Consider the following 16,326-nt stretch of genomic DNA (forward strand, 5'->3'; position numbering starts at 1 on the left):
GCTACAGGAGGCTAGAGCAATATATACCTGCATCTGGAGTGGGTGATTGCACATAGATTTTTTAAAAAATATTTTGTATTGTATTTTTTAGAGAGAGAAAGGGAGGGGGGCGGGGGAGAGAGAGAAACATCGATGTGATGTGACAGGAAACCTGGCCATGTGCCCTGACTGGGAATGGAACAGGCAACCTTTCAGTGCATCAATTAACTGAGCCACATGGGCCAGGGCACACGTGGATTTTAAAAAGTTTTTCCTAAAGATATGGCCTACTGCTGATTGTATGGTTTTCTAAGTTAATTCAAGTACAGTTAGATTTCCACTGGGGTCTTGTCTATAAAGTAATTTGTCAAACACTACAGAGAGGTTCGCCTTTACCTTTTGTTTGGATGTGAAATCAGAAAGTAGGTGGAATGTGTTTCCACGCAGAGGTTGGGTGCTTAGGTTTGTGTAGATGCGTTAATTATCCTCATGAATTTGAGTGACGGGGCTAATTTCTGGCCTGAGAAAGTAGGTTAATCCTAATTTAAGCTTCACCCAGGTGATGGAATTTATTTAAGTGGTACACTTAGTGTTTTGCTAGACACAATAAAAACATTAATGATAATGATAAAAATGATAATAAGGTTAGTAAGTGTCAGGCACTATTTGTTATATGTTACAGGATGGGCACCAACCCTGTGAAGGCAAGTCCTATTAACCTCAATTTACAGGTGAGAAAATTGAGGTGAGGAAGTTAAGTAACTTGCTCAAGGTTACAGAGCTACTTAGCAAGTGGTAGAGCCAGCTGTAATGAGGGTCCTTACCTGAGGAATCACTTTGGAAAGGAGGAATGTGTTTGGAAGCTCCTGCTTCCCGGTTTCGCCTCCTGCCTGGAAACACTGTCTGTCTCCAGGGATCTAATGACGCCCTCTGTTCCAGGCCACGCCGGACCTGTTAAAAGGCCAGCAGGAGCTCACGCAGCAAACCAACGAGGAGACGGCCAAGCAGATCCTCTACAATTACCTCAAGGAAGGGTCAGTGCCTTTCCTTAAAGGAGCACAGTACTGTCATTTCTGTGGGGCTCTTCGTTTCCTTTTCTGGGACCTTCTGCTTTGCCCCCTCCCTCGCCGCCCTGTGTGAGCCATTGGAGGGTTAAGATTCAATGGCTGGAGTTTTCACAACAGCATTCGTTTAAATCTTGGGTGGTGGGAAGTGAAGATCAGGCAAGGGGAGTATAGGGAGTGATATTGTACTTTAAAAATTGAATGTATTTTAAAAAATGACTATATTGAATTTGTTGTTAAAAAACAAAAGACAGGAAGGATGCCTGTTGTCCAGTTTTGAATGAAGTCTGCTGTCACCTTACTTCCAATCACCCCTTATTATTAGAAGTTACAAATAAAAACACCTCCTTCCCTCCCCAGCGTTGACATTGGCCAGGAGCCCCTGCTTCCAGTATTTTTAAAAGCACGTATGAGTCACTTAAAAGCAGTGCTTGCCACATACTTATCTTGGAGGTTGAGTGTGCGTAATCTGGTTTCACTCCTTACTCAGATACCGATGGCGCTGGAATTCCAGGTCAGGAATTCGAGGTTCCTGTTTCAGTTCTCTCATCAGATGTGATTAAAAAGAGAAAAAGCGTTACAGTCGGACATGACTGGAAGTCACGTGGCAAATACTCACTGGTATCAAAACACTGTGTTTTTTGTATTGAGCCTTACAATTATTTGTCAGTAATAGTAGACCTGACAAAGTGGTCAGGCTCAAACTATAAGATAAGGGCTCTTTTGGAATTAAAAAACAACAGTAACCAAAGAGATACTTTTATTCTTTTAGCTAAGAGCTAGTTATCAGTGCCTCCCTGTGAAGGGTTTTACCATGTTAAGGTTAAAGTAGAAGAACTTTTGATTTTTAAAATTCTCTAAATTTTTTTTTATATATTTTTATTCATTTCAGAGAGGAAGGGAGAGGGAGAGAGAGATAGGAACATCAATGATGAGAGAGAATCATTGATTGGCTGCCTCCTGCAGGACCTCCACTGGGGATCGAGCCCGCAACCTGGGCATATGCCCTGACTAGGAATCGAATCAGTGACCTCTTGGTTCCTGGGTCGACGCTCAACCGCTGAGCTACACCTGGCTGGGCTCTCTAAATTATTATTATTTCTTTTTGTTCATGATCTGAGACAGACTTTAGTGGGAGGCACCTATTTAAGGAAACTTATTAAAAAACTATTTTTTCCCCTAATTGTCAGGTATGTGTGATAGAAGATGTGGTTGAGGTTAATAAGACTTCAGCCAATCATTACCTGTCAAAGTCTAGACAGAGGACTGACTGCTGTGTTGACAGTCTTGGCTTGGGGATTTGTTTTTTTAGACATAGGCTAATCAAGTTAAAGATCACTGCAAATCATTCTTAAGCATAAGATTTAAAAGTAAAAATGTATGTGCGTGTGAGACATACATAGAGGAGAAATTCCTTGTTGGAATGAATGTAATTCATTTGAATCAAACAGCAAATTACTACATTTTCCCTGGATGTGTTCTCCAAGCTCATTTAGAATGTTGCTATGTCTCTTTCACATTTGAAAGTGGGAACCCCTGCCTCAAATTGAGTGGTACCATAGGACAATTTATTTGACGAAAAAATACACCATCCACCCTGCTCATTTAACACTGGTTTTGTAAATTTTTGTAAACAAAAAAAAATCATGCCTCTTGCAATTTGTCTTCTTAAAGGGCTTGTCTGTGTGTCAGGGCACATAAAATATTCTAGGACCAGTGGTTTCCCCTCACTGTTGTTTTTCCTTTGCCTCTTTTCCAGAAGCACTGATAATGATGATGCCACTAAAAGGAAAGTCAACCTGGTCTTTGAGAAAATCCAGACTTTAAAGTCTCGAGCAGCAGGGAGCACACAAGGAAGTCACCAAGTAAGTTGAAGTTTTGCATCTTGCAGAGGGCATTTAACACGGGATGTGGCAGGCACATTGCTGTTTCTTCCGTCTGTACAGTGGGTTATGGCACCAAGTGGGAAGTTTCCTGAGGAGTGAGCTGGACCTGAGATGGGAGATCTCGTTTTACAAGTTATGAATTTATACTCTGCTTCTCTTTCTCAGAAAGGTTTTTAAGACATTTTATTAAAAAAAAAACACCAACATAATGGAATGAAACAAATTTAGAAAGAGGAAATAAGAATAGAAAGAATTAAGCAAATTAATGGATAGATTTCATAGGCAGATTTGAAAGGTTGGTGTGAACTGGCTTGGCCCCAAACTTTGGAACTTCAGAGAGTAAAAAATAAGAGAATAAGAACAAGAAACTAGGGAATGGAGGCAGGTGAAGCCAACCAGCATTGGTGGAAGGGAAAGGAAGGAGTGGTGTGGTGCCAAACTCTTTTAAAAAACTGTCTGTTTAACTGATTGTATTGAATTCGAGTTGGGACTGGAGATTGCTTTTGTTAAAAAAGGATTCGTCTCATAATTGATGAACATCTGCTATATGTCACGCACACCTTGTACCCTGAAAGGAAGTAGCATTTAAGGGAGACGACTGAACACTTGTTCCTCCGTCCTACGCCACTATGCATTGGAACCCATTTCTCCTCCCAGGGGAATTCTGCAAAGGCAGGAGAGAGAGGCTACCCAGAGGCAGGTGACAGGAAATGAGTCTATAGCTTCTTTTCAATGTTGGAAAATTGGATAGAGGACATTTTTAGGCATCAACTACGACTTTTTCTCTACTGCTCAGTGTTCCCCTAGCACTCAGATAACCATGACTGTTGCTCTCCATCAAATAGAGATATATATGTATGTGTATATTTATGTGTATGGATGTGTGTATGCATAGATACATATATATACATATGTACATGTACATATATATATACACACACATATACATACACACATACACACAGGAGTGGGCAAAAGTCAGTTTACAGTTGTTTGTATGGAAAATACAATAATAAATAATAATACAAGAATAAACTGTTGTATACACACAACGTAACCCACTTTGCCCACCCTGTATATAATTTTTATTGTAGTACAAATATATTAACTGTTCCCACTGGGGAATTTTTAGTTTATACTTTGCTTCAGGAGTGCTACGTAGTTCTTAAAATTAGCTTGGGATTTTTTTGCTAAAAGTCTTAAATCTAAATTATCACTCTGACTCTTGCTTTTCATTTGCCTGCATATTCTTAGGGGGAATATATCCTTTGGTCTTTTCTGTTTTGACATGCTTTGATCTTAATGTTAAGATTGTCATTGTGGGTCACAGACTAGGGGTATCAGGGTAGCCCTTCTGGAGTCACTAACACTAATGGCGTCTCAAAAGATTATAGAATTCTCTGAAAGAAGGGAAGGCAGGGCATTGTAGGCAGAGGGAATGGCACAAGCAAATATAAAATGTAAAGAGGCACGTGTTAGCTATGTTTAGGGGATGGAGGTAATTTTGTGTAGCTGGAGCAGAGAGCACGTGGGGACGAAGCACCAGGTAGGAAAGACCTCAGAAATCACATAAGTTTCCATTTCAGACTGAAGGTGATGGGCCACCACTGATGGACTTTATACAGGAATGAGTAGCGCCATATTCCTAAGAATTCATTCCTGTTGTAGCTTTCTGAAAGAGGTGAGATTAGAGGAAGGGAGACCAGTTAAGAAGCACTGGGAATCAAGTGCAAGGCGGTGAGAAGGTGAACTAAGGCCCTTAGACTTCTGGCTCTGATAGCAGTGCTCTGACGGCTTAATTGCCCATGTTTTCCTACTCCCTCTTCCTCCCTGTTATTTTCTGAATCTGATTATTCTCTGGCAAAGGCCAGTTAAGTGGTTTTCTGTGCGGGAATGTAAGGCCCCTCTCCCATGTGGACTGAGACCATCTTGGGAAGCGACAGCAAAGCAGGCAGGGGTTCTGCTTGGGAAGGAGCGCGTGCAAGTTCCATGGTGGGTCGGGTTTAGATTTCTAAAATGGATTGTTCTCATTTTATCTGAGAGAATTGGAAGTCCTGTGTTTTTGTTGACTGGGGGCTCTGGTTAACTTCACAGGAGTAAGTGAGGAAATACCTCTTTTCAGGTTCATTAGACACAACTCACACCTGGATTCAGATGCATGAGGGCCAAGCCACTGCCTTTTCCAGCTTTGATTCCTGCTTTTATCCCCCTTCCTCACCATGTAGTTTTCTAACCACTTTGCTATAGTTTTTTAGCCAAATCCTTTTGAGAACATCATCCTATTATTACATCCAAGGAAGAAAAAAATGAGATCCATTAATATTCATACTCAATCAGAGATGCTTCCTAATAGACTCTTTAATCAGATCCCTCTTCATTCTATCTCTCTCCATTATGGAAATGTGACATCTAAAAGAAGACAGCCAGTTTAGCCAGCTTACAGTTATTTACTGCTTGCATCCAGGCATATACAGAGTGAGGGATAAAAATATCATTGATGGTGATGGAGCAGTAATTCCCAATCTAATGAAAAGTTTGTAATAGATTTTTACACAAAGGGCCTTAGGAACACAGAGACATGGGCTTTGGGTATTACTTTATGCAATAAATGAATCTTCACAAATACTTATTTTTATCTTTTACATTGTTTTATTGGGTATAACTTACAGTAAATTGCACAAATCTTAACTGCATAGTTCAAATGCAAGCACCACCCAGATCAAGATACAGGGTACTCCCATCACCCCAGAAGGTTTCCTCGTGCCCCTTCTCTGTAGGGATCTACATTGGGATCTTAAGATTTTAGAGTTACTGCTCTGATTATATTTTGGGGGAAAGAGAATGAAAATAAATCATCTTGAACATTTCAATGCATATATCTTTGCAATTAACTGTAGGCTTCTAACTCTTCATCTGAAGTCAAAGATCTGTTGGAACAAAAAACCAAGTTGACCACAGAAGTGGCTGAACTTCAGAGACAGCTTCAACTGGAAGTCAAGGTATCTGATTTTTCCTCAGTTATTTTTTTCATTTCCTTCTTGACTGGTAAAGAATATTTTAAGTACCTTGGGATGCCCAAGTGAATTGAAAGCCAATATTCCTCCCAAAAAAGAAACATTCCTCTCATCACAGAAGTAAATCCCTGTATATTTGGCTCCTACTGACCAAAGAACTTAAAACAACAACAAGAAGAAAAAACAACCCAAAGCATATAGCGACTGTTTGCTTTGACAGAGAAAAAGAATCACTATTGGATTCAGTCAGGCCAGTAGAAAACGAAATGCTTATAAAATATTGGAACTGAGTAATTGAAATAGTACAATGAGATTTAGCTGTGTTTGTTTCTCTTTTAAAAGTATTACAACTCATTAAATATGTAATATTGCTTCTAGTTACACACAACTATGCCTTAATTAAGTAGTTTGATTAATAATTAATGACATCACTAATAATTAATACTGTAAGTGCAAAGACACAGAGTCCATCAGAGTTTAGAAGGATGTATTGTAAAGTTTCAGCGTAACATAAATGTACGGTGGAGGTACTCTAAAATCACATGTATTCATATTAGAATCAACAGAACATCAAGGAAGAGAGAGAGAGAATGAAAGCAAACTTGGAAGAGCTCCAGAGCCAACACGACCACAAGGAGAAAGAGAACTCGGTGCTGCAGCGGCGGCTGGAAGAGAGTGAGGGGGAGCTCCGCAAAAGCCTGGAGGAGTAAGTCCTGGGCCGAGGGCCTGTCCTTCCTGGTTCTTCATCTGATGTGGCCAGAACCTTTTTGTCCATTTAGTACTACCCGGTCTTCCAAATATTTACAACAGCTGCCCCCTCTTCCTTTTCTCCCTGGTAAGCAGAAAGGTTAATAATTTTAAAATTCGTACACCTTAAAGGATGTCTTGTAAAGTTTCAGCCCTTAGAGTGGGTCTATAGTAGGTAAGTGAGAAGCAGGGACCGCAGAGTGGTGATATCTCAGGACTGAGATTTCAAGGGGCCTGGGCCCAGCCTCCAAAAAGCACGTCACGAGACCTCCATAATCTCCCGGCTTGTGGATTCTATCCTGGATGGTGCTGGACTCTGTGACCTGTGTTTATATTTCTGTTGCATCTGCAGAGCTGGGAGGTCAAGCCCGGTGGCCATGTCACTGTGGCCGTGTCTTAAAATCTGTGCAAAAGAGATCTGAAACTGAGGTCGGAAAGGGTGCAGTGCTAAGAAGCCCTGTGGACACGATGGAAACTTTAAGCGAAGGTTAGAGCAGGAGTGAAATCTGGAGGGAAATTCAAGAAAAATAGGACATTATGTAGTAAATGCATTTAATTGCCTTGGCAATTTTGATGGCGTAGTTTTTGCTTTTAAGACATTCTTAGAGGTTAATTTTAGAAAAGAAGTTGGTAAGAAAACAATCAGAAAGTTTAGGGGGTAGTAAAAACTTTACAGTATAACAAGGTAGAACCGTTGTGAATTTGATTTAGAGCAGCGGTTGGCAAACTTTTGTCAGATAGTAAATACTTTACAGTTTATGGGCCATATGGTCTTTGTTGGAACCTCTCAATTCTGCCATTGTATTGTGCAAATGACTGTAAGCAATACATAAAAGAATGAGCATGGCTGTATTCCAATAAAACTTTATTTATAAAAACAGGCAGTGGGCCAGATTGGCCCATAGGTCATAATTTGCTGACTCTTCTGGTCTACAGTCCTGTGGGGGCCGGGGGGGGCGGGGGAAGAGGGGAGAGTGGGAGGCTTCTTGGGGCTTTAGATGACCCTGCTTGAGCATCTGGAGGTCTGCAGTCAGATGGGATGAGCATCAGCAGAGCCCGAGGTCTGTCTGAGGGACTCCTTCTTGTCAGGCTGTTTCAGGTAAAGATGGAACGGGAACAGCACCAGACGGAGATCAGGGATCTCCAGGACCAGCTCTCGGAAATGCATGATGAACTGGACAGCGCCAAACGATCCGAGGACAGGGAGAAGGGGGCTCTGATTGAGGTAAGGGGGCCCGTGGGGTCAGGTGACAAGGTAGGCCCCATCTGCCTGAAGAGGGTGAGATGGCGGAGGTGGGATGGGGGCTGAGTACCCTGAGCCATATTCTGTTTTGTGCATTTACCACACCTGTGCCTGTGGTTAGATTCTGTAAGAGCGTCACGTGTAATAGTTTTTAAACATTGTCTTAGGAAAACTTCCACCATACAGAAAAGTAGACAGGGTACTGCAGTAACTTCCACAGAGCTCCAACCCAGATCCAACAGTTGACAACATTTTGTGATGTTATCTCCACTTATTCATCTGTCCATCCATTCATTCTTCTGTTTTTTTTCATGCATCACTTTATCCATCTTTGCTGAACTATTTCAAAGCAAATTATAGATAACACCATGCCTCACGCCTAAATTCTCAAGCACACATCTTTGAAAATTATGGAATTTTCTTAGAACCACAATACTATTATAACACCTAAAAATTTAATAATTCCTATAATATATATAATATAACAATAATTCTAATACCTGGACCCTCATTCAAAATTTTCCGCGTGTCCTCCAGGCATATTTTATGGTTGTATTCCCCCCACCTCCCAGCCAGGATCCAATCAAGAATCCCACATTGCTGTCACTGTTTTCATTTATCCCGGCACCCTTCCCCCTCATTCCCTACTGCCTGCTTTTCTCCTCCCATCCCATCCGTCTTCTGAGGAGATTAGGACAATGCCCCTCTGATTTGTCTGATTATTTCCTTATGGTGTCCATTATGGTGTTCCACTATACCCTGTATTCTAGTAGATTTGTATTTAGATCTCTACACTAATAGATTTAGATTAAACTTGGGGCAAAAATACTTTGTAAGTAATGCTATTTATGGGAAAGCATGGAAAATACTTTAATGCCCATACAGCACTTAGCACAGGTTAAGTTTTTGTTTAAGGCCCTCAAGACAGTAAGCTCCAGGAGGGCAGGGTTGGTGATGGCTGGCTCAGCATTTTATCCCAGTGCTTGGGACATATAGCACTCAGTAAATATTTGGGGGTTGGTTGGATGGATCAGTTATGAGTTAGTAAGTGAATGGATGAATGAATCTGTTTGCTGTGACACAGGCTGCCCATCTGGCCTCTACCCATATTAGTATATCCCCTATTAAATATTTAGCTCTTATCAATCTGTGAGCAAGTGGATAGATCGACTCTTTCCTCTGCTTAGCATTTGTTAATTATTATGGGGTTTTACAAAGACTGTTATTATTTTTTCCCTGAGTTAGATTACCGTCTTGTTGAGATGTTAGATACACACATATAAAAGTGATTAGAGAGCAAGAATAGGTTTTGAACATCTACATTTTTGGGGAGAGTGAGTCTAATTGAGAGTCACAAAAATACACAAGTGCCCATTTAGATGTTTTGATATTTGCTATAACATTACCATCTGCATTTTTGGCATAGTTTTGAAATTTATTTCCATAATAATCTTTGTTTTGTAGGTACAGTTCAAAAAATGACACAATTTAGAACAAAGCTAAAAAAAAAATGAAATAAGAAAGGTACCTTGTTAGTACTGAATTTTTATTTTCTATTGCTTTCCCCCAGGGCTGAGTCTTTCTTTGACCGGTTCTTGGGGTTAAAAGCTGCTGGCTTTAGTTCCTTGTTAAGTCTCCTCTGTCAATTGTTTTCTCACCCTTTCCTTGTTTGGTTTTGAAGTAATTCCCCCGGAAGGATTTTGGGTCCTGCCCTTTAGAAGTAAGCCTCGCTCTTCCCCATGACTTGGCAGAGCTGAGCCCTGTGACCACACAGCACAGGGGTTCTCGTGAATGCGTTTTCACATGGTTACAGAGGGGAATCATTTCTCTTCTCCCCACACGACCATCTCTCTCCCTCTCTCTCTCTTTCTTTCTCTCTCTCTCTCTCTCTCTCTCTCTCTCTCTTTAGACCTTTTCTCCTGAGAAGGCTTTAGTCTTCTTTCCTACCACCTGGTATTTCTCTTTTTATCCAAGGATTTCTTAAAAGCCACCATATTCATGGTATTATACTGCTAATCATGGCTCTGCCTTTTTCTCAGGGCTCAGAGTTACAAAGACAAGGGTATTAGGATGCAGCTTTGAGCACGTGTGAATTTATCACTGAAATATTATTAAAACCACAAAATGAAATTTTAAAATGGGGGTGGGTGGGTTGGTGGAAAAATACTTATTTTCCTAACATCTTAACAACGATTTTTATTTCTACATTTTCTGTTTGCCTCCCTACCCATTGCTGGGTTTCATCCTGCCTGTAATGTAGGGACAATTATAGTGTCCCTACAGTTTTGGTATCTGCTTTTAAAAGTTAATGTCAGAAACATTTTCCCTTGTTATACCTTATAGTCTTTATTTATATTTCATTTTTAAGGAGATAAACCACAATATATTTAATTATTCTCCTATGCTTAAATTATTTCTTTTTTTTTAATTATGAGAAAATATGGTGAACATTTTTTACATATATCCTTGTACTTTTTGGAAAAATATCCTAAGGATAATTTCCCAGAAATGATGTCATTGTACAGTTTCTGGCTTTCAATAAAAAATGGTAGCTTCACAAACAAAATTAAATAGAAGGTAAGACGTTGCCATATTTCATGATCCCTTGTGCAGACACTTGACTGATTTGAAAAGGGAAAGATGTTATCTTAGCTATAGGGAAGTCCCTTAAGTTGCTGAATTTTCCCAGTAACTGAAACATATAATTGTTATTTTCCCTTTTCCATATTACCCTCTATCCTTTTAAATTCTTTATTTTAGTACATTTGACCTTGTCCTATTTTTGTCTCTATCTCTTTCTTCTAGACAGCTAAGTCAATACCATTTCATCTTTGCATCTTCCCCCATTTCATGCCAAGCAACAGAGCAAATGAATAAAGTGATTTCAGTATCACAATTATTATTATTTTTAAAAAATATATTTTATTGATTTTTTACAGAGAGTAAGGGAGAAGGATAGAGAGCTAGAAACATCGATGAGAGAGAAACATCGATCAGCTGCCTCCTGCACGCCCCCTACTGGGGATGTGCCCACAACCAAGGTACATGCCCTTGACCTGAATCGAACCTGGGACCCTTCAGTCCACAGGCCGACGCTCTATCCACTGAGCCAAACCAGTTAAGGCTCAAAACTATTTTTAAAATGTTACCATTTTAGCCTAGCTGGCATGACTCAGTGGTTGAGCGTTGATCGATGAACCAGGTTTGATTTGGTTCCCGGTCAGGGCACATGCCCGGGTTGCAGGTTCGATCCCCACTGTGGGGCCTGCAGGAGGCAGCCAATCAGTGATTCTCTCTCATCATTAATGTTTCTATCTTTCTCTCCCTCTCCCTTCCTCTCTGAAATCAATAAAAATATATTTTAAAAAATGTTACCATTTAAAAAAAGGCATATATTTGAAATGAGCTATCTGCTTCCTTGCTTCTTTATCAAAGAATATGATTTAATTAATTAAATAGTTTACCGGTGAATTTGCAGTGGTCACCAGGGGGAGGCTATGCGCCTCGGTGTGGGTGACGTGTTTTCAGGCCGAGGCTGGTAATGAGAGACTGGGAAGGGGAACAGAGCACATCTTCTCTTAAAAATGTTCCTGACGTTGCTGGCTTCCTGGTTGCGTCTTTCCTGTAATGGGAGCTATAGCCTCTTCTGCGGCCCTTCTGCAGGGTTAGTGAGGGCACAGCTGGCTCTGAACGCCAGCGTGGGGCTCTTTCCCTCTGGAAGATCATCCGCACTGTTTTAAACGCGTTTCCTTGGACTTGTCAGTGACATTTAAAACATGATCATAAAATAGACTCCATCTCCTTGTCACTTTCAGTTTCTTCTTCATCTCTTAATCAGAAGCGGCCTGGGGAATCTGATCACAGATTACAGTTGGGGCCAAGTTTTCCATGGCATCTGGCTTAGAACAGACTCTTAAACACAATGAACATTAAACACATTGTAGTATTGAATGTTTGAAAGAGGCCGAGGGCCCTGTATTTCGTGAGATGCCCAATGCACAAGAACTTGCATGAAATCTCTTCTAATACGACTTGCCATTTTGTTCAATAACATTGGGTCCCGATGTGGAACCAGTAAAGTGACATTAAGGAAGAATACAGCAGTTATTAGTTTTTTTAAAGGAAGAAAGAAAGAGAGGAAAATCATCCTGTTTTCTCTGGATAAGCCATACAATTGACCAACAATAGCATGACTTTTTTTATTCTTAAACGACTGATGGTTTTGAAATTTTGTTTTTAACTCAAGTTACAAAAAATGATCATAGAACAAATTTTGTGCCACTTCTTTGTCCAAAAATGTGTTTTCCTCCATTCCGGGGGAAATGGGTACACATGCGCTGTCTTTCTAAGTGCCAGGGCAGTGGGATTTTCTAATTACTGACCGTCATCTTTGATGGGAGCCTGCAGTGCTGACAGCTGGGCCTCCCTCCAGCAGCGGCGTGTTTTATCCCCGGCCTTTGCCAGCATGCAAGTCCTTTACGTACCAATAAAATATGCTGGTTGTGAAATTGTATTGATCTGGGGATAGGCTGTTCTCAGAAATATTACTGAACATTATAGGAATTTTAATAAAACAACTAAAAAAATTCATGTTTCTCACCAACCCTGTTACATTTTATAGGCCATCGTTCTGGAAAAAATTGCATACTTTTCTGTCAGCTACAGTCTTGATATAAAACCATTTACTCACCCTTTAATTGAACATGGGCCAGAGATAGGGATCTTATAGAACCGTTGGGAAGCATTTATGCAGAAGAGGGTTTAGATCAGTATTTTTCTCATTTTGACACGGAATGAATAGGTGGCATGTGAGATAGAGCATGCAGTGGGCAAGTCAGTGGCTGCATTGGGCATTCTGGCGTGTGTGTGTGTCTTTGTGCACCTGTTGTCAGGACAGCTAGTCCCAGAGCATACTTCCTTTTTCTCTCAATTTTGCTTCCTTCTTGTCTTTTTGGAAGTGCATATGTCTTTGCTTTAGTTTGGAAATGTTTAGCACAAGTCTTATTATGTAGTAAGTGCTACACACAGCCAGCTTTTATAGTCCCACACACACACACACACACACACACACACACACACATACACACACATATATACATGGTTTTCATCTCCTGGCTGCTTTACTGTGTGCAACTGACCTAGGTTAGAATGCACTGATTGTGAGCGGCCAGTGTCTTCCCTTGTTTTCTTTGATTGGGGTCTGTAGAGAGGCACGTTCATTTCTAATGGGTGTTGATTTATGTTTTGAAGTTTACATGTGATCTCTCCATTCTTTGGCTTGATAGAATTGTCAGTCAAGCCTCTGAGGTGATGAAGTGATGTTTTTGAAATCTCCTGTGCTCTTTGGTCTCTGCCCTGGAAAACGTCAAGTGCTCTGAGTGCTATGGTGAGGTGTAATCTGATTGGTTTCGTGCAGCACAGTCCACTTAAGCAGCAGCCCAGCCGCAGATAGCAGCTTGTGGGTGTAGCGTAGACCAGAAAGCCGAGGTTCTTAGCATGTATTGGCGGCAGTGCACAAAAGGCAACTCAAAAACACAGACACATCCTGGAAAAGATAAGTGTGGGAAGAGGAACTGCCTTATCTCGAAAACAATTGAGAAACGTGTGAGAGTAAGAGCAGGAAACCGGGGTTAGATTCACAGGAGCTCGGGTGCAGAGGCTGGCGGGAGGCTCCAGGAAGACCTGCCGGGAGCCAATAGCAGCTGTGATGGCGGCGTCCCTGCTGCTCCCTGAGGAGGGGTGGGCAGTGGCAGCAGCAGGACTTGCCCTTTGATACATATCAGGACCAGGACGGCTTATATTCTCATAATATTTGCTTCTGCTCTGTGTTTGGTGCTTTGGCAGAGCCAGAGTTACCTTAGCTACCTGGATGAATCCCTTGATGTTTCATCTGAGCTTATCAATGCCTGTAAGCTGGATTCCTAAAGGGCTACATCTTGCTCTGTGCAATGCAGCTCTACTCTGAGACTGCAGAGGTTCCCTTGGTTCCATGGATGTGCATGTCCTAAGAAAAGGACAGAGATTCCATTGGCAGTTATACTTAAGTCAATATGAGTATTTTTACCCCCTCACCAGTGACACTTCTTGAATGGAAAGTAGCTTTTCTCTGAGGTCTCAGGTCCCCAGTACCAACCATTCTGGTATCTCTAGACTCCTGAGTACTGTACATGTTAACTTATTATTATCCAGAACAGACACATTCCCGATATCATTGGTCCATGCATCTAAGATATAGTAAATCAGATGCTGAATGTCTAACAGGAGATAAGAAAATAAATATGTGGACTGCAAAGTAAAAGTGTTAAGTGCTGTGTAAGTACAGCCAAAGTGAGATGGGTATTCAGGGAGGGTATTCAAGGAAGACTTCTTGGAGGAGGTCAATATTGTATGAGTCTTCAGAGATTTTTCTGAAATGCAGAGGGAGGTGGGACTGAGAAGGGCACTTCAAAAAGAGGAAGCCTTGTGGCTAATGTCATGGAGGCCACAGGTGAGAGACTAGATGTGGGGAGCAGTTGGTTGGCTATTGCAAACCACCTGGGTAGGAGGTAATGAGAGTCTAAATCAGGGAGGTGAGGGAAAGGATCAAAGATGTTACAGAACCAACTTTTTGTTGATAGGGAACAAGGATGAGGTTGGTCAGGTTGCTGCCAAGCTTCTGAGCAGGTGGTGCCTTCACAAGAGTAATGAGCAAAGGAAGTGGAAAGGAAGGAATATAAAAAACACAAACCTATTGAATCTGAGGTGCCCTTAGGACAATCTAGCAGGTTATTTTTTTTTTCATTCATTCAAATATTTATTGAGCAGCTAGGGAGATACAAAGTTGTTTTAAAACATGGTCAAAGAGGCGAGATAAATGAACAAGTCAAGAAAAGTTCACTGAATCACAGCAAAAGAAAGGTGTCTTTCAAGGAGCCTGAGATTGCTTCCAGCCTGGAAGGGGGCATGGGTGAGTGATAAACCGGGAAAGGGCATTGAGATTAAGATAGAAGACTTCAGTCTGGATTGTTGATGATACTCAGTATGGACTATATTTGTCTCTCCTTTTCCTCTTTCCCCATCTTTGGGCTTAATTTACCAGTAGACAATCTAGCAGGTTATTGGAAGTGCAGGTCTGAATTCAGATTAAGAATTGGAGGTAAAGCTTTGGGAGTTATTTACATAGACTTAATAGTTGGAGAAAAATAGGTGAACTTGCCAAAAAAAAAAAAAAAGAATGCAAAGGTGGATTCTTGGGGATCATCTTAGCTTTGGAGAAGAGGGAGAGAATAGCCAGGAAAGATTGTCACAGAAAAAATGGCCTGAGGGAGGAAAACAGGAGAGTATACTGTCTTTGAACTGCAAGGCATAAGAAATTTTAAGGAGACAGGTGGGTAGGATCAAAGAAGGTCAAGAAAAGTGAGGACTGAGAAGGGGCCATTGGATGTGGTGATTTAGAGGTCACTGTGACCTTGGAGGGGGGCAGTCTGGGTAGAGTAGGAACAAAAGCCATAGCAAGAGATTCAGGAGTGACTAGTAGTAAGGTGGTCAAGAAGCAGAGGCAGTGAACAGAAATTATACTTTCAGAAAGTTTGGTAGTAGCCCTGGCTGGTGTGGCTCAGTTGGTTGGAGTGCTGCCCCATACCCTGAGAGGTCATGGTTCAGTTCCCCATCAGGACACATACCCAGGTTGCTGGTTTGATCTTTGTCAGGGTGCTTGCAGGAGGCAGCTGATCAGTTTCACTCTCACATCGATGTCTCTCTCTCCCCCCTCTCTCCTTCTCTCCCTCTCTTCCTCTCCCTTCTCTTTCTAAAATTAAAAACAGAAAAAAATATTTGGTGGTAAAACTTTTATATTTTTGTTTTTGTTTCTTTGCCCTTGACTCAGAGGATTCTTGTGCCCTGAAGGAAAGGACATAGATGCCCAGAAACAGAAAGGGACAAAATGACAGGGGAGGAAAGAGAGCTGATAGAGTAAGGACTTGGAGCGGGCTGGCAAGGGACAGCTCGCTGCGAAGTGGCTTTGTTGTTGGGGAGAAGCCTGAAGTTCAAGAGCTGGGGAGAGCGGAAGCTGAGCTGGTCATGCCCAAGTCCCGTGGTTGAAGGAAGGGAGTCTGCAGGAGAGGGTGGGTTCTGAGCTTGGGGAGAGCTGAGCATGTCTGGGGTGAAGATGGCAACGCAAAAGGAATGCCTGCTGAGCTGCTGGCAGACGCCCTTGGGTTTAGGTAATGTGATTTGTAGTGGAACTTGTTGCCCCAGTTTTGTGACTCCTGTGAACTTTGAGCAGCTTAGAGAAATGTGAATCCTTTGCCCTGCTCAGGTGGAAGGGGACTGGGACAGGACTGGGATCGTGGGTTAAGGGTTCCAGGGGGTGTGACGTCAGTGAGGGCAGCAAGCCATTAGCAAGGGCCACAGAC

At 41.6% G+C, this 16,326-nt stretch overlaps 1 protein-coding gene across 6 annotated transcripts in view; it reads left to right on the top strand.

Annotated features, from left to right (window-relative positions):
• Positions 1-16,326, top strand: part of CGNL1 (cingulin like 1) — a 159,188-nt gene that overhangs the window by 64,559 nt on the left and 78,303 nt on the right. For all 6 annotated transcript variants that reach the window (XM_036302705.1, XM_036302729.1, XM_036302735.1 and 3 more), the window contains exons 3-7: positions 919-1,013; positions 2,803-2,908; positions 5,827-5,928; positions 6,501-6,649; positions 7,780-7,915. In XM_036302705.1, the coding sequence (XP_036158598.1) occupies positions 919-1,013; positions 2,803-2,908; positions 5,827-5,928; positions 6,501-6,649; positions 7,780-7,915 (588 nt within the window). The remainder of the gene's footprint in view (positions 1-918; positions 1,014-2,802; positions 2,909-5,826; positions 5,929-6,500; positions 6,650-7,779; positions 7,916-16,326) is intronic.

The sequence above is a fragment of the Myotis myotis genome, unplaced genomic scaffold (assembly GCF_014108235.1).
Source record: "Myotis myotis isolate mMyoMyo1 unplaced genomic scaffold, mMyoMyo1.p scaffold_m19_p_1, whole genome shotgun sequence".
NCBI lineage: Eukaryota > Metazoa > Chordata > Mammalia > Chiroptera > Vespertilionidae > Myotis > Myotis myotis.